Below are 19,542 nucleotides of genomic sequence, written 5' to 3'. Positions count from 1 at the left end.
ATTTTTCAAGTATACTTGTTTTAGCAATTTATTGCGTTGAATAATTTTCGCAGAAAATGAATATATAAGTTGATAATTATAATATAGCATATAAATACATATTCATAATATATAACATAATATGCAGATATCCGAATTTGATGAGATTTTCGCAGAAAACATATACGACATAATAGGTCAATCCTGACAAAAGATGACAGACGTAGTCTGAAATTTACCTTTGAGAGCTTCAATTGGCTACTTATTTTGCCAGTTGTGACCAATACAAAATTCTGGATGGAAGGACCGTTTTCTAAAATTAAATTAGTTGTTTAACTAAACTTATATATCGTACGGCCAATTTTATTCAATCCCATCAATGCGAAAATCGAAGAAGAAATTAATATAGAATTGGGGAGATAAAAGTAATATAAAACTATATTTAGCTAATGCTGTAAATCGTTCTTATTGCCTGATAAACTTTTTGGATAACTATTATTAACAAAGGTAATGACTATATAACAGTCAAAAAGAAATATCCATCATTTAAACAACTACTCTTGATAATCTGAGACACCATTTGACACTTGCAGAGATTGAAGCCAACGCACAATGTTGTCAACGGCTTCTGTAGTGCCTTTGCAGTACTCCTGTGGAAAACTTTGAGGCAACGCAGTTGACAAACCCAAAGCTCGGCTCGCTTTGAGTGATATTCGCCCATCAAAATTAACGAAGCAAAGACGAACGGTGAATCTGTCTTCTTTATCTAGAAATGCTGGACCTCCAGCAAGAAATGCTACCCCAGCTTCCTCGAGAATAGCATCGCACATTTGCTCTCCCGTTCTTATACCTCGCGCTTCAAATTTTTCACGATAAATTTCAAAATCAGGGAATATGTAGTAACCAGCCTGCGGATGAGATACTTTCACGCCGGCATCCAATAACGTGTTAGCGCAGTAGTTACCTACTGCTTGCAGAATGCGAGAGCAATGCTGGACATATTCACTTGCATCGTTGTCAAATCTTAGGAGTGTCTGAGCAGCATACTGAATAGGACTAGAGCAGCAGGTATAGGAATTACTTGCAAGCGCTTGGACCGCATCAAGAACTGGTCTCAATTTCCTTGGGTATAGTTGATAACCGAACCTCCAGTCACCACAGCTAGCCCATTTTGATATACCAGAGCTTAATATTGCTCGATCAGGTAGGTATTTGACGAGAGTGTTGTGGTCTGCGTCGTAGGTTAATCTTGCGTAAATCTCGTCACACAAAACAATGATATCACATTTCTGAATGACCTTGGCTATGTCTTGTAACTCGTTTTTTGTATAGCAAGCTCCAGTAGGATTATCGGGGTTGCATAATACCAACAAACTGCCGGGATTGGCGTTGTTTAACGACGACTGTAGTAAAGACGGCGTGACCTTCCATCCATTATCGGGGGATGTCCTGATGATATGTGTGTTTCGTCCCGCAATTTGTGCCTGCGGTTTGTAGGTTGTCCATGTTGGCGACAAAAGATAAATGTCTCCACGCAAAACGTTCATAAGCAAAAAGAGCAGATCCTTCGAACCAGGGCCTATAATGACGTCGTCAGCAGTAAATCGTTCCAATCCATCTAAACGAGAGTGCAACTTGCATATCAACTCTCGCGTTTGAAGCAGACCCTTGACCGCAACGTACTCAGCTTTGTCAGCGTTTTCTCGTAGGGATCTTTGCGCTTGTTCGGGAACTGGAAATGGTGATTGGCCAAATCCTAAAAGCTATTGTTTTTATTTATTTTTGAAAAATCTGTAGACTTCATGGAATTTGTTTTTTACTTTAAGGTTTCATGCGATGGCATCATAAAAAATAAAATTTGCGTACTGCAATCGCATTTCGATCAGACAAGTCGGGATATTTTAAATAAGGAACCGGTACTGTAAAAGATTTGATACTTAACACGTTTTGGTCTTTGTGTCTATATTTGAGCGTTACTCTCTTATTTACGTCTGCATGTATCATTTCTACCTCAATAAGTGTTAACTAATATATGCACGCTGAGAATTCGTATTTTACCCAATAGAGAGAGACACTATAGGATCACAACCAGGATGCCAGAGTACCTCGATTCTCGAGATATTGATTCGCGAACAAATAAGATAAAAAAGTCTTCAGATCCGTTAGGTGTTAATTTCAACAACTCTCAATGCAACTAAATTTAGAGATGGATATCATAACATGTGAACATTTAGACAACCGATTTTAGTATTCTCAGACGGAGCAATTGTTGGGATTTTAGTAGGCCGGTGAATAATTTTTCTGAATCTATTTTACGGTCTATTCTAAAGAATCTATTACCGATTATTTTAATATTTCTTTTTGACGGTGCATCCATGACGGTGTAAAAATTCGGAAATGACTCTTTGCAATAGTGTGATATCATAGTCAACTTAATTTGTCCTGATTTATATATATTTCTTGAAGCGGCTAACTTGTTTTGGTAAGAATAAATTGAGAATATGCATTCAAGTTTTAGGCAGGATCATTAGTATTCTGCGACAAATGATATTTCTGAACCCTAGCACCATTTCACCACTCCAAAGTCAATAGTGCTTTTTTGTACCCATGGAATCATAAATTGGGCTTTGTAATAATTAATAGTTTGTTTACTTCAATCAATCAATGGCGCTCCGGAAGTATTCGTACCAACATGACGCACAACCTGAAGAACCTTAACCTGGTGCACATACTATGTTCAGGTTGTGCGCCATCTTAGTATGAATACTTCAGGAGCACCCGATCAAGATAGAATATTATAGAAGTGAATATAACATAATAGGGAAAATGACCTTGACTGAAAATATGTTCAATTAGAACAACTTTCTTCGCAATTATGGCTGAAGCAAGTATCTGTTCAATCTTATTGAAACTATGCAATGAGCCTGTATCAGAGCATGAATATTGTTGGCTATATGTTTGCATGTTCACCATGTATAGATTTGGAAATGAATAAGTGCTGAGAATTATGAGAACCAAAGTGCTCAAATGCTGATTGTAAATTACGTAGATGCAAATAATCGAAGGTTCACAAGTCCATTGCGAATGTTCACAGATGCAACCAAAATGTACGTTAGCTAGCAATGCAGGCTGGTAATGGAACGGTAAGCGATCGAAATCTGAAGGTATTGCACAGGAGAATAATTACTAGACTACATTTTCACGCAAATATAAGTGACCATGGATGCAAATGTGTACAGCGCAAGATATATAATCGTATATGACGTCAAATGCCATTTGTAGCATAAATATTCACCGTTAGTGCGAATACACACAGGTGATATACGCAATTATAAATTGCGCACTTGTTGATCATGGTTACAAATGTATGTAGATTGAAATGGGCTGAATCACTGAAATGAATCATGGGTGTCGAATTATTCGCGAGGGAGTGTAAAGTTATTGTGTAGATGAATCTTGTTCATAAGTGATTAAGTAATGTTTATGTATATAACTAAATGCAAAAATTACAATCGTCTGATAAAAAATTAGTGCAAAAAAGAAACCATATCTGCAAAATGAAATTCTACACCCTGAAAATTTTTCAAGTATACTTGTTTTAGCAATTTATTGCGTTGAATAATTTTCGCAGAAAATGAATATATAAGTTGATAATTATAATATAGCATATAAATATATATTCATAATATATAACATAATATGCAGATATCCGAATTTGATGAGATTTTCGCAGAAAACATATATGACATAATAGGTCAATCCTGACAAAAGATGACAGATGTAGTCTGAAATTTAACTTTGGCTACTTATTTTGCCAGTTGTGACCAATACAAAATTCTGGATGAAAGGACCGTTTTCTAAAATTAAATTAGTTGTTTAACTAAACTTATATATCGTACGGCCAATTTTATTCAATCCCATCAATGCGAAAATCGAAGAAGAAATTAATATAGAATTGGGGAGATAAAAGTAATATAAAACTATATTTAGCTAATGCTATAAATCGTTCTTATTGCCTGATAAACTTTTTGGATAACTATTATTAACAAAGGTAATGACTATATAACAGTCAAAAAGAAATATCCATCATTTAAACAACTACTCTTAATAATCTGAGACACCATTTGACACTTGTAGAGATTGAAGCCAACGCACAATGTTGTCAACGGCTTCTGTGGTGCCTTTGCAGTACTCCTGTGGAAAACTTTGAGGCAACGCAGTTGACAAACCCAAAGCTCGGCTCGCTTTGAGTGATATTCGCCCATCAAAATTAATGAAGCAAAGACGAACGGTAAATCTGTCTTCTCTATCCAGAAATGCTGGACCTCCAGCAAGAAGGGCTACCCCAGCTTCCTCGAGAATAGCATCGCACATTTGCTCTCCCGTTCTTATACCTCGCGCTTCAAATTTTTCACGATAAATTTCAAAATCAGGGAATATGTAGTAACCAGCCTGCGGATGAGATACTTTCACGCCGGCATCCAATAACGTGTTAGCGCAGTAGTTACCTACTGCTTGCAGAATGCGAGAGCAATGCTGGACATATTCACTTGCATCGTTGTCAAATCTTAGGAGTGTCTGAGCAGCATACTGAATAGGACTAGAGCAGCAGGTATAGGAATTACTTGCAAGCGCTTGGACCGCATCAAGAACGGGTCTCAATTTCTTTGGGTATAGTTGATAACCGAACCTCCAGCCACCACAGCTAGCCCATTTTGATATACCAGAGCTTAATATTGCTCGATCAGGTAGGTATTTGACGAGAGTGTTGTGGTCTGCGTCGTAGGTTAATCTTGCGTAAATCTCGTCACACAAAACAATGATATCACATTTCTGAATGACCTTGGCTATGTCTTGTAACTCGTTTTTTGTATAGCAAGCTCCAGTAGGATTATCGGGGTTGCATAATACCAACAAACTGCCGGGAATGGCGTTGTTTAACGACGACTGTAGTAAAGACGGCGTGACCTTCCATCCATTATCGGGGGATGTCCTGATGATATGTGTGTTTCGTCCCGCAATTTGTGCCTGCGGTTTGTAAGTTGTCCATGTTGGCGACAAAAGATAAATGTCTCCACGCAAAACGTTCATAAGCAAAAAGAGCAGATCCTTCGAACCAGGGCCTATAATGACGTCGTCAGCAGTAAATCGTTCCAATCCATCTAAACGAGAGTGCAACTTGCATATCAACTCTCGCGTTTGAAGCAGACCCTTGACCGCAACGTACTCAGCTTTGTCAGCGTTTTCTCGTAGGGATCTTTGCGCTTGTTCGGGAACTGGAAATGGTGATTGGCCGAATCCTAAATGGTGTATTTTCATTCCTGCGGACTTCAATTCGTTAACCCGTTCATTAAGTTGAAGATTCAACGCGGGCTGAATATTTAAACTAGCTCGTAAAGTTTCCATGTTTCGTTTACTAAGTAATGTACCTACTTTACAGATAACTGCGGAAGCCTTTTGAAATTTTGTTTGGTTTTGTACAGTAAAGGTGACATTTTCACGGTTGTAGCGTATTAAAAGCTTGGTCGCCTATGACAATGCAGGGTATTGAAATGTCTGAACTCATCCTAAGTGAGTTAGTTCTACGTGATGCAATCAATCGGAAGATTGAAATTGATTTTCGCCTCATATTGATGAACTAGCTTATCGCGTCTCAACAACAGAACTGAGAAAAACGAATGACAGTGGATTTAGATGCTTTGTAAAGCGATTTTTTTTTGTCAAATATGCAGCATTAAAACGAAATTTATAACAAATTTCCATTGGCCACAAAATAGCACGAATCGCGTCACCATACAGTGTGGCAATGTTTGTAAGTGGTATGAAAATTTTGAATTTTGAAAAATAGTCAATTATTTGAAGAATAGGAATTAACGTTGCAAAATTTGCTTTAAAGAAAAAAAATAAACATAAAATCTGAAATTATTTTCATGATATTATCTCCAGAGTGTGGAGGTCCAAGGTAGAAAAAATTTCTATGCTCGTAGTCCTATATATTCATATTTCTGCATACAAATCCTTTTCTTATTACCATAAAGTATTCACAGTGCATTTTAATAATAAACATACTAGAGCTCAATCATGTCAGCTGTCGCTAATAATTTTGAAAGACTGCTTCCACTATATTTACTCATATAAACCTGTAGTATACATGGAAGTCATTTCAGCGTGACGCATGTAATAGTACATCTAATAATAGTTAGCTTCTGTCTGCTGCACGGTCGATTTATCATTTCAATAACGACATAACCTCAACAATATTATTTGTTAACGTAGACATTGATCCTGCAAAGTCGCGTTCTAACCGTTTGCCACGGGGAGTACGATATAAAGAACCCCTCTCAGGTCGATTTTAAATATTATCATAGCTCTCGGTCTTTACATAGTGACGCCATTGCTAAACGTTTATAACTGGTTACAACCGGCTTGGCTATTTGTAACAAATACGGTTGCTGTACCATACGTCATCGTATTTAACCTTGTGCTCTCTACGAGCAAACATCCACTTATGTGAAGAGAAATGGTGCCAACAATCAGAAGCACAGTTTGGTAATCGATTAAAGTGTTGTCAAAAAAGGATGAGCATGATTGATAACAATATATTACAGTCCAATTAAAATGCCAAAATTTGTAAATTTAACGATTAATTAATTTCAATAAACGCATATCATAATCATAAAACGATTACGGATAAAAAGTTACGCAATGTAGCGGTTTTATATTTTATATAATTGCCTAGTCATCGATGAGCTCTTGTTTTGACATGTGTTCGAGAGGAGTTGGAACATGATGGGATTCGCCATAACTTTGGTTACAAACGGAAGTAGAAGCGGTACTGGATATTCAGAACAAGTGACATTGACTTCGACTGCCGTGATATGTATGTCGTACACACGCTGAAACATATGAGGAGTTTTATAAGACAGTCCGAGATTGTTTGAAGTTTACCTCAACATGGTATTTATTACTCACTGAACGCGATTACTGAGTGTCACGTGGACGTATTTGTTGTGACGCATATGCGAATGTTTGCTTCAACTAGCGCAAGCTATATTTCTAATAATTATATAATTATATATTATATAATAAATTAATTTTTGTATGCGCCATGACTATCCAAAATTTTTGTAATCACGCATACAAGGATAGAAAATAATATGAGTTTATAACGTTTGACTATCACAATACCAACGATTTGTGAACTCAATGCACTGTTCCCTATTGACACCAAATGGCCTCTTCATCCTGATAAACTGATTCCCAAATTCTGATTGGTTGAAGTTACCCCGCCTCCCCGGTGACCACACTTCTGCGTGATTCAATTGTATTTGCATACGCTTTTTTGCACGTGACAACGTTTAACATGGGCCAGGCGTGGCATATGTTAGATGTCTGCGCAACAACTAATTTGTAGTTTCAAACTGGATCTATTACTTGAATCAAGATGCCATAAACATTAAATCAAATAATGGAGCTTCAAATATAAAATTATTTCATCGTTCTAATCAAAGTACTTAATATAAAAGAGATGAGTAATATAAGCTAATAATTTATTGCAGAAAACTCTACACCACAATTTCGGAAGCGAGCAGTACCGATTGTTACTAGTAGATGCAAGTCTTTAGTACTGTGGTAATGCCGAATTTCTGTACCCACAGCGGCCAGCGCTGTGAAACTTTAATAACATGCCCTTTATTTAAGGAAGTTCAATTTTATCATCAGTTCAGTCTTGACGAGAATAAAGTTTAGTTTGTTTCTACTGTTGGTCCAAAGCGCTTTCATATTACTGCACACTTATTCACAATTCGCATTTGACACAGGTATTGACAGGACAAATGTCGCAAGACGTAGCATTGTGTATCGTCTGGCTGCTGAGTGGCAAAGAACTTCACCCATGTTTGAAACGTCACCAGTTATTAAGCGTAAAATGCCACTGCGAACCTTTCTCAGCGCACACAGTTCTTCATACAATGTATCGCAGTCGAGACTTATGCCCAAGCGTTCAACAAGTGACAACAAGCCTGACTATTCAATGTCATTTCCATGAGCAAGTGAGGCTATATTGTTCTATATAGAAATACTACACACCGCAACTTTAATGACTAAATTACTCAACAGGTTTCACTGGATTAAGTTTTTTAAAGCTTTGTCTAACTTTTGTACTAAATTAAAAAATGAACATTTAAACCATTTTTGGTTTCATTGTTTTATTTTAAAATTAAATACATTCTTCACAGTAAAATATAGGTTGCTTCATATATAATATATATATATATAAGGTAAAAAAAAGGTCCACTAGTGCTATTACCAATGTATAGCTTTTTCTCCAAAGCCATTTCTCTTTGTGGTTCTCAGGGAAACCTAAATATTTTCACTTTAACATTTTTTTCATGTGAAAATAGGCTAAATATTAATTTGACTTTTCACCTTTTCTTTTAACCTTCTTCCTTCATTTACATTTTACCGACATACAGCTACAGAACCGTTTTAAAACTACCTGCGTTTTTTCAAGTGATATACCAAGTTGAATGATCTTTTCAAATTAAGGTGACTGGTGTATATAATGTTAGCATCGATTTTGCAATTGTTTAGCCTATTTGATTGTTATGTCATCAGGAAGCAACGATAGACGAAACATGTCTTATCCACAAATTTTGGCTCACTTCTATTTGAATGACCCATATCGTAAATATATACTACTATGTAATCGCTTTTATTTTAAAAAAGTATTCCTGTGAATTACATCCGTTTCCAGATTTGAAGGAAGGCTACACTTTTACATGGCCTTCTATTTCAGAACGCCTTGGTTGTCAATAAATTCCGGGGGAAATGCAGCCCAGCCCGAGACACGGGACGACAGACGTCAATTCCCGGACTGTCCCGGTCATTCCGGGACGGTTGGTAGCCTTAGTTACCTAGTATATCTTCCTCACATTCGTCCACAAATTGCAGCAGTAGTAAAGAAGCACCATGCATAACAGTGCTACTGACATTCATCATTAATATTCTATACCAAGAATATCCCTATACCTGTTACTCAAAACAGGGTATGTTCTATGTTGTATTTACATGAATAAAATTCCCATTATCTTATCTTTTTTGTTTATTATTATTTTATAGCAAAATGGCTTTATGAGCAGAAAATGTTCATGTATTGGGATAGGTGTGCCGCGAATATTTAAGGTGCTCAATAGTGCGCCGATATGAAAAAAAAAGTTGGGAACCTGACCTACACAAATCGCGGTGGGTAGGAGTACATTCGCACGCAAGAGAGAGAGATTTTAGTAGCAAGTGATACGAAGAGAACAATTGAACATAAATAAACAAAGACTTGAAGAGCGTGGGGTAACTATATACTTAATCAAACGATTGGTTTCACAACTCACTCGCGGGTTTCCGACGCAAACACGAGTCGCGTCGATAGATACACCCGAGTGGTGTTTCTCGCGAGTCCGAACAACGAAGAATAATTTTTTTTTCTTCTGTTAGGTGTCAATGGGGGCAAACCCAAATTTTCTAAGTTGGAAAGCGGTAACGAAAAATGCTAAAAATATAAAGGAGAACACCATAAGTTTTATTTTTGTGATGGTCCGCGACCGATTAAAACGCTTTTTTAGACATTACAAATTGCAAAATTTCAAATGCTACAGTAGTATATATGTGTCAATGCATTTTCCCCTATGATAATTTGTCTCACTGCCTCCACTTTGGTACGTACAGTACTCGAGTACCGTAAGTGTTGTACGAACAGCTCAGATTTGTCGAATTCGCGAAAATACGAATCAAAACAAAATATAATCGGACACTTTACCACGCATTTTTGTGTTCACGGATTGTCATGATATTTTCCGAGTAGTATTGCTTTTACTTCGTCAACACAACCGCAGATATAATGATCACGATAAAATCCATAATAAACCAAGACGGTGAATATGTATTTTGATTTACTAATGACCTTCAATTATATTTTAGATAAGTACTAAATCAACTTGTACTTTGTGAAAATTTATACCAGATAATAGGATTTTTCTAACGGCGATAACAAATTCGCGAGATCGCAAAAAAATATGTATTAAAACTAAATATAATCGCGCAATATATTCTAATATTAGTATGTTTGCTGTGGCATTTTAAAGAAGTAATGCTTTCATCTAGTCGTAAGTCGACGCAACCGCGAGTTACCATAAACACAATTAAATTAAAATAAAAAGACATTTTAAATTTTCGTCGTTGTCATGGATTGAATATTGTGCGACAGGAAAGTTTTAGTTAACGAACGCGTAATTGCAGCGAATGTCCGATTTTAAAATTCGTTAAAATTCTATTGTGTTTAGTTTTATTGCTTCTTCGCACAGAGTACCGTTGCAATAAACGCATGTTGAGTCCGCAAAGGTTTTCGCTGGTGAGAAAATAGTCCGCGACCAAAAAAGGTTGAGAAACGCTGATCTAATAGGTTTAGTAGATGTTAGTGATGGATAGATACAGATTTCATCGATCATATTATGTATGTACATCAATGCCCATTTACTGTAATTGTCCCCTTGTTACATGGTTAATTATTATATTATTAAACTGAAATCGTATCGTAATTCATAATTTTATACTATACACTAAAATACTATACACTTCTATACTAAAATTGGTAAAAGAATATATGAAAGATATGTTTAAATTTTTGTATAGTAATATTCGAACAAGGTCAAAAACGTTGTGTACCCATCGTCTGCTTCATTATATGCTTCAAATGCTAATCAACTAATCAGTATGCAGTTCCATTTACAATGCTAAATCTTGTTCAACAGGAAATCTCACTCCTATTACCTATATCTATGTTATTTCATTTTTATTAGTGCTGTATCTATCAATTAATTTTGTTATCTATGTAAAACTATCAGTTTTATTCAAAGATATTACAAATTTCTTCTAGCTCGATTGAAAGTCGGCAACTATAGGCAAGAACGGTCACTGTCATTTGTGAACGTCTGATACTTTCCCAGATCTTTTTTTACATAAGTCATCTATTTCGAATTTTCTTCTAAACTATGCAACTAGCACTTCAATTTAAATAAATAATTTTTATCCGCTTCAACTTCAGATTCAATCAAATTTGAAACGCTCAACTTGCTTCGTCGCCATCCAGTTTTATCCCTTTATTGACTCGAGCATATATAATTCTAGTCGAAATAACGATACCTTGGGGATCTTCTTTATCCCATTTTCTCTCCTTATTTTCCCGTCTTGTAGGTACTATAATAAATGATCAGCAGGTATACTGATCATTCCGTGAAAGCGCAAACACCATTCGGTAGAAATTACACTACTACTCGGGATACAACTCATAAGCCACAAATGGCCCACGTTTAAATAATCAAAATATACGTATTCCATGTATGATTATTAGTCTTACCATGAGAACTCTTCTATGTGGAGCGCATGAAATGTTTCATTTTTTTCCAACTTTGTGTCTTTTTCAAACACTTTATTGATCTCATTAGTATTCTTTGCAATGTTAATTGGTCGCAAAGGCGAGTCCGTAGCCCTAAATCATTCGTTAATCAGAAAGTATAGATTTTCTGTCCTGTCGGTCCAAATTAAATCTTGCCCTATCTTGAACCTGTCGCACTGTTTCCGTCTAATATTGACTTGCAAATTGGAAAACAACTTCGTTAACTCGTAATTAAAAATATCTGTCAAAGAAATCGTTTGATAGAGACGCAAACAATCGTTCGAACTTTGATTTTAGCTAGGTTACCTCAGAGGGGATGTGGACTTTCGCTGCTAAACTGGTAAATATTGCGTCAGAAAATGGCGAATCCAAAATGTCTCCGCGTCGCGTATGTTGTAACCGACACCACTCAAAGCGTTTGTATATTTCTTCAATTATTCGCGTATCGGAATATCTATAAATAAACGAGTATAAAAATTTTCTATCAAAATATTTGTTTTCAAATACATAGCATTAAGGTTGAAGATATGATGAAATTTGAAATAATATCCCTAGCTTACGACTTCCATAATAATGCGCTGCCCAATGACATATCTGTCAAAAATACCTCCAACCGAAGAAGTAGTTCTGATTTATTCGTACCTTTCATGAGTAAATTTGTGAGTCAGCATTGCTTGTCTTTTACTGGACCCAAACTTTGGAATTCTCTTTCCTTAAATATGAAGACGTTAAAGTCCAAAAAATCTTTTCAAAAACAAGTCAAGTCTCATTTAGTTTCCAAATATTAAAAATAACCACTGGTGGTATTCGATGACAAAAACTTGGGACACTCCACACTTGCACATTATTGTCTTAATGAAAATGTTGGACAGCTATAATAATATTGTTATATTGGATCTCTGCTTCTAGGAGACCCTTATTATCAGTCGTTCTGTCTGTCTGTTTGGATGTAGCGTCTTAACGGCTGGACCAATCTGGATGAAATTTTCCATGTGGGTTATCCTGTCACCCTAGTATTATGCGGTTCGTAGAAAGTCCGGATATGGGTTTCGTCTCCATGGTAACAACGAAAAACGCGCCCATCGTTATGAAATTTCAATTTTTTTCACAATATATCGCTGTTTTCTCGCCAACCAAGTCGAAAATTAAAAATCCAAGAATGCTTCCTTCCGTATAGCAATATACTCTTTCAAATAAGTTATTTTTGGTCTTGATACTCCATAAACTGGAGGAGCCTTAGGGATTTTAGTGAAGATTATTTTTTTAATTTTCAACCACATTATACCAGTCACGAGAGTAAGACTACGAAACGCGCAGCGTTCAAAATGAACTCAGCGGAACTCGCAGCGTTAAACATGAACTGGCGTTTTTAGTAGTGTCTCCTATTATCCGTTAGTAAACTGAAATGATGCGGTCTCAAGCAATGGCGGAGATCCAACTGGGCTGCTACCGGCTTGTCTTGATATGACTTGGCCAGACCTAGTCCAGCACCAAAGAAGTGGTATTGTGACATGCATGAGTATATATTTTTTTTTATATATATGTAGCTGAAATATCCGGATGATATTTTCTTTAAATAACTGCACACATTCTAATACTTCACGCTCGTGTTTTTACCTTTTTCTAGCTGTGATGTCCTTAGCACACACGCATGGTCTTATGTTTGAGTGGTGATATAAGGGTTGTAGATAGTATAATATAGTTCCTGCAAGGTTACTAATTATTGCAACTAGGCGAGTAGGAGAGCTATGTTGGATTCACCCCTTCAGATTTTAATTTGCTGTGGGTCATTGTAATTGGATGTGGTTTTTGTATCATTTATGTATGCATGCATTTTATGTTGAGGCATGGTATTGGTGTTTGAGTTGACTTGTTGGCCAAGGTATAGATAGTAAAATTGTGTGTGTTTTTTGCATGGTGTGATAAATTTTTCTCTGTCCCAAGCAGAATGTCATCATAGATCATCTATCCATCGCTATATAATGACAATACATCCCATTTAATTAAACAATTATTTTTTGTCTGTAATAAATAGTTCAGAGCGTTCCCCTTCACCCAATCATTGAAACATCTACTCGCGGTTTTATTTTTTGTTTTTCAGGTTACTTCAAAGTGTTTAAATGAAGTAAAACACATAAGGAAAAAATCCAAAAAAGACTCCGATATCCTGTGAAATAACAACCTTATTCCTATATCCTTGTCTGAAATCAATACCCAAGAATGAAAAACCTCACTTACACCCTTTGTAACCAATTATTTCCACATCCTACTTTACTTAATTATAGTAATTTTACTATTACCGGTAACTTTAATTACTTATTACAATCTGGACTATAATTTGGCAATAATAGGCTCTAATTTGGGGAATGAAATGGTCTCGCCCACCTCTTCATGCACCCAATTCTGGCAACTTTGGTTGGGCAACTTGGCATTTGACTCCAACTATAATCAGATTGGCAATATGTTTTCAATAGAATCTTCCTTTTATATCTTAATTAACTATTAGAAGATCGATCAATTTGGCAATGGCAACCATTACAAAAATATCAATATGGTGTGGCAGATAATTTTTTTTTTCTTTTCCAGTATTTATTTATTTTTGTTTACTGTATAGTATACCCTAAATTTATCGCGTTTTATTCTTACTTAAATAACTTTTCAGTGGTTGTGTGTGTGTGTGGCTGGTGGGTGCATGTGAGCGTGTGTGAAATAACTTAATAATTTTAGGTGAGTAAACACGTACCACTTCCTCTTGGCAAAACCTTCCATCTTATATTTTGTACGTTATAAACCTTATCTAAGGTTTTGTTTGCTCCCCTGATTTCATAATCAGTTTTTATTTAGTTGTTTTTATCTGTCAAATGTCATTGTGCTGATTATGGAGTCGAAATAAACTTATACTTATACTTATGTCACACGATAAAAATTATCGGCTTTTGGCGGGGAAAATCCCACGTAATTCCCGGTTGGCGATCTGTCTGTATTAGTTGTTGATCAACGTGTCCTTTTCCGTAGACAGGTAGAGCGATTTAGGCTTAGGACAGGGCTGTCCAACCCGCGGACAGCATGCATAGGATATGTTTGAAACTTCTGAGTTAGTTTATGTACAAATCCCAAAGTGAGAAATTTATTGAAATTGACTTTTTATCAGAAAGGCTGAAACGGTACCGGTACCGTAAGATTGAAAATGTACCGTAGTGTTCTCATAAGTTACAGACAGTCGCATGTTTTAAACATCATTTGATTTTGATGTTTTTGAATTTCCGTCCTATGTGATTGTCTTGGCATTGGGTATTGTAATTTATTCTATTATCTTTTTGTAAGATTTTGGTCCATGCTGCCATGCATCAGTGCATGGATATATTAGTGTATTAGAGATTATATTATTATTATGGATCTAGTTCTCTTCCCATAATTTTTTCCATAAGTTAAATACCGGTATTGCCATATATGGAGGGTTTATAGTGAAAACAAATATAAGACAAAATGCATTGAATTTCAACAGATTCCTCTTAGATCTGTAGATTACTGTGTTAGGTATCGACACCGTACTTCTGTACTTGTTAAAATGCGTATGAGTGTTGACTTTTTGTTTGTTTGTTCATTATTGCTTCATTGCATATTGTGCACAACATCGGCAAAAGAAGCAAAGAAGGAAGCTAAAAAGAAAGATCCAAGAGATTACACTGACGCAGACATATATAAACTTGAGGAGGAGTGGACGGTACTAAACTATAAAATATTTAATAATAGATACCGGTACCGGTAATTAAAATATATAAGTCTAATAAGATATAGGATATTTTAATTATCAAAATTTGGTTCTGCTCCAATCTTTCTTTCTGTATATTTATTTTGTAATGCTTTGTATGTGGAGATACAATGTACACCCATTTTAGAAACCGGTAATGCCAAAACCTTTTTGTGTGATTACGTAAATTCTAGGCCATCTCCTGTTTTAAAAAAGTAGGGGTGTCCCTTGAAATTATTTTATAATTTGCATTGCATTGACTGATTTGCCTGAAACTGAAAAGTTGGTTGATTATTAAAATCCATGTTTTTGGCCCCCACTCGAAATAGGCTATAGCCAGGACTCATGACAAATATTGTGCAGCATTTTAGCCTTCACCAGAACTTGACTTTCTCTACTAAATATAGAAACTATCTTTGCATTACTTTGATAGTGAACACATGAACGTCATATCAATTTAACTTATATTCACAGGAAGATGGAGACATTGACGAAGGAGATCTTCCAGAACATTTGAGAAAAGCGGAACCTGTGGATTTTAGCAAGGTATTTTGGATCTTCCGGAACTATTATTTTTTATAAATGTATGGAAAATCTGCTTTATATACTTGGGTAATCTTACTTACCTAATATAATAAGTTTTACCTGCATGAAATTTGTTTTTGATGAGTGGTACTAATATGTGATACTGGTGTGATAGTCTTTTGCTTTACCCTGTACCATATGCATACTAATTTTGTAGGTTTATGGTTTTATGCTGGTACGTTTATTTGTATTCCTCTTCAATCGCACTCGAATGATTCTTTAGCAGATTATAAAAAAGTGTTTAAAAGTCTTTCACCATTGAATTCAGCTAAACACAGAAGACCCAGAAAGTGTAATCAAGATGACAAAACGACACAAAACTTTAATGATGTTTGCAACAGTATCTGGTGATCCATCGCAAGATGAAACAGAAGATATTACCACTTTGTGGCAAAACTCACTGTATAACGCAAATATTGAAATTACAAGGTGGGATATGGCTGAGTTTCATTTTTGTTTATGTGCCCATTTTTTATGGCTTTATCAAGAGGTATAGAGTTGCTGTGGAGTCAGTGAAAAAATAAGATCATCTCGTACAGTAATCAATATTTTATATTTCTATGTGGTACCTCGCACCTTATTGCGCACAACCTTTACGCAAGCTGAATTTCTAATTATGATATTATGGAAATCGGAAGGATAGCCTTCTTACAAATTTAGCATAGCTATCATATTTTGCATTTGAACATATTCAACCACAAATAAAACAATGTGACTGATCGCATGGATCCTCATTCATAATACATTCTGTAAAATGTGAAGTATGTACTGCCATTTAAATTTCAGTTTTTTGTCGTTTATATACTGTAGCTGAATGGGTTTGTATAATCTAATACAAGTACTGCTGATGCAGCTTGTGGCAGCACAGATAGTTATATGTGAGCAATAAATTACTATCGATTCAATTTTCTCAGATTTGTCATCAGTCCAAATCGTATTTTAATCAAGCTGGTTGATGGATCATATGCTTATGAGATTAAAGATTTTTTAGTTCAACAAGAACGCTGTGAATCGGTTACTATTGAGGGGAAGACTTATCCAGGAAAAGGGTAAGATTGACATTCCATTTGTGTTAGGTAATTTTAACTTAATGTGGTTAATAACTTAGTATATTTCTATTGTGAGTAATCCGAATAGGTTCTATTTTATCAAGCGACAAACTGAATATCCTAAATCATGGTTGTTGAACCATAACCAACTACTAAAAAAGCCTTATCTGCAACCCTCTCTTAAAAATATTATATCGTCATTTAAAATATATTGAAGTGTATATCGTAAGTGAAGTGTCCCACTCAAAAAGGTAGTGTTAACTAGTTATGAATTATAATTAAGTCAGTTTGTAAGCATTCCCCTCCATTTTGATAGATATGAAATCCTATTTTACTTGCATAACAAGAATTTCATCATATTTTCGTTCTTCGCATTTCATAGTCTTTTTATTGCTACGACACAAAGACAGTAAAGTTTATAGTTCCTGGCACCGTTTACAGTGGAACCTTGTTACTGTCACTCCCATATCTGTTGGTACCATGGTTTTGTTAATATTACAATGCATTGGGTGACGAATGACGTGTCCATAATATAAGAAGGAATCAGTGCCCAGTGCCTCAGTGAATTTTTTCATGTATTCCACTGTCAAGATGTAACAATATAAAACTCAAAATGAGAACCCATTAATAAATAAATAAATCTAATAGCTTCATCAAAGTTATTTGAGATATGATCATTATTCAATGCTCAACATACAGAAATTTGAAAAGGCAAAACTTTATAAAATTTTATTAAGGCCAGACCAGTTGGCGTAGTACTTTCCCTATAGTTTGAATGAACAGTTTTAGCCGAAGGCGAATTTTACTACCACATTGTTAAATCATATTGTGCGTGCCTAAGTAAATTCATCTTGTGAATATTACACAATAGATCTCCTGATTACAAGCAAGAAAAGCCAAAAAAAGATAAGAAGAGTGGAAAAAAGAAAGAAAAATCCAAAGATGAAAAGAAACAAAAGAAAAAGAAAGGAGAAAAGAGCAAAAAGGAAAGTAAGAAAATGAACAAGGAAGAATTGTGATATTGTCCATTCCATATAACGATACATTATGGTGTTTTTGTACTATTTTCTTTGAAATTTTTATATTTGCCAATAGTGTCTATTAGTCAATGAAATATTGTTCCACCACACAAGACATTCCTGTACTTGTAACCATCAACAAACTTGAACAAAAGAAAGATTAAGATTTATAATAAGCCGACAGTGCTGTATGTAAAACATGCAAAAAATGGCACTAGACCAGGGGCCAAAAATTTGCCCACCTGGACTGGCAGGCCATGTAAGTTTGACGTAAAAGTTACATTGTTACAAAAGCAACAGTGGAAAACAATGGGCTTTGTGTCGAAACTAAATTTAACCGCAATCTCAACGTAATTCTCTGAGCTATTTTTAGCTAAAACATCAAAATTTGGTTTCAGTTTGGTTGTGGCAGCATCAGGCAGGCCAGATTGAATCACCCAACGTGCCTGATCTGGCCCGCGGGCCGTACTTTGATCATGTCTACACTGGACTGTCTCTCCATAGCGATATCATACTAATATATATTTAATAAATTTACCCAAATTTATTCATACTCGCTTGTAAACTTGTAGGCTCATAATGGAGGTTACCCCGAGAGACAGATTTATCCCCAGATGGGAATATTTGTGCTAGGGCAATCAGAATCTTTCATTGACTTGAAGCAAAACGGCCTTGATTAATTATAACATTTGACCTTATGTTATACCCAAGAAGAACACATGGTATTTGTGAACCTTAACCTAATTAAAGCGGAGCATAATAATGATGAAGCAATTACAATTTTCTAGAAGCATAATAATTCATCTACTAAATGATATTGTACATGTCAAACAGCATTAGACAGAAAGCTCCAATTTCCTTGCATTCTCATTCTGGCAATTGATCGATAATATCACTTTTTACATAAGAATCATGTTGACTTATTTTTATTATTTGTGGACATACTGTTTTTTTTTCGTTTATAATCGCATGCATTTGAATCAGTGTTTACTGAATTCAAGTCTAACATGTGTCATTGCTATTGACAGAATACATTGATGTGAATTTTTCATGTCAAATAATGTTAATCTGGGTTTTAGAGTTTGGCATGATTTACCAGGATACAGGGAAAATATCCACATGTTATATCCCGAGTTGAAGCAATGTGCATTGCAGAAATAAAAATTTATATTGCCTGGTCTAATAGTTTGTGCAATACATTGGCGTCAAACCGCTAGTAAATATATTTCATTTTTCATGACAATGATCGATACAAAATAAATTCATGTGATTTATAATAGATATGTTTGTGCTTAATGCTCCGGATAGAATAAGATGTTGGATTCATATTATTACATGTGTAAAGATGATACAGTAATTTATTTCTTCCTACCCCAAAATTGAACGATGATAAGGCTATGCCATATTAGGTTATGTTATAAGCTTTCCTTTCCCTTGAGAAACATATAATCCCATGCCGATTAGGAAAAACATATCCGAACGAACTTTAGGATCCAGTAGTTATTGTCCAGAAATAAAGGACTCCAACAGAGTGTCTCAGAGTCAGTGTATTAATTGAATAAAAGATTTATGTCCTCTAAAAAGGACGCCATTCCTATTCCATGTCAAAATTTGTCATTTGGTATCATTTAAAAACAATCTTGACAGCAACCCTCTCAAGCTTTATGGAATAAAACATTCATAGAAGCTATCTCAGTGCTTTGTTCACTCGAC

General features: G+C 35.4%; 3 protein-coding genes across 3 annotated transcripts; 1 reads left to right on the top strand and 2 right to left on the bottom strand.

Moving 5' to 3' along the window:
* Positions 1–12: 12 nt before the first annotated feature.
* LOC144432060 (aspartate aminotransferase-like) lies at positions 13–2,356 on the bottom strand. The gene is made up of 2 exons (XM_078120087.1): positions 2,320–2,356; positions 13–1,735 (listed from the first exon to the last, which is right to left on the bottom strand). The coding sequence occupies exons 1-2, from the start codon at positions 2,354–2,356 to the stop codon at positions 534–536; spliced, it is 1,239 nt and encodes a 412-aa protein (XP_077976213.1). The 3' UTR covers positions 13–533.
* Positions 2,357–3,571: 1,215 nt separating this feature from the next.
* On the bottom strand, positions 3,572–6,394 carry LOC120341152 (aspartate aminotransferase-like). The gene has a single exon (XM_039409596.2). It carries the CDS (start codon positions 5,383–5,385, stop codon positions 4,084–4,086), a length of 1,302 nt encoding a protein of 433 aa, XP_039265530.2. The 5' UTR covers positions 5,386–6,394; the 3' UTR covers positions 3,572–4,083.
* An 8,514-nt stretch (positions 6,395–14,908) lies between these two features.
* On the top strand, positions 14,909–19,108 carry LOC120340869 (LRP chaperone MESD-like). The gene is made up of 5 exons (XM_039409254.2): positions 14,909–15,149; positions 15,651–15,722; positions 16,030–16,190; positions 16,676–16,810; positions 17,682–19,108. Exons 1-5 carry the CDS (start codon positions 14,994–14,996, stop codon positions 17,827–17,829), a joined length of 672 nt encoding a protein of 223 aa, XP_039265188.2. The 5' UTR covers positions 14,909–14,993; the 3' UTR covers positions 17,830–19,108.
* Positions 19,109–19,542: the final 434 nt, after the last annotated feature.

This window comes from Styela clava, chromosome 14 (assembly GCF_964204865.1).
Source record: "Styela clava chromosome 14, kaStyClav1.hap1.2, whole genome shotgun sequence".
Lineage (NCBI taxonomy): Eukaryota > Metazoa > Chordata > Ascidiacea > Stolidobranchia > Styelidae > Styela > Styela clava.
The sequence above is the reverse complement of the archived record's forward strand: the minus strand, read 5'-3'. Positions and strand labels throughout refer to the sequence as shown.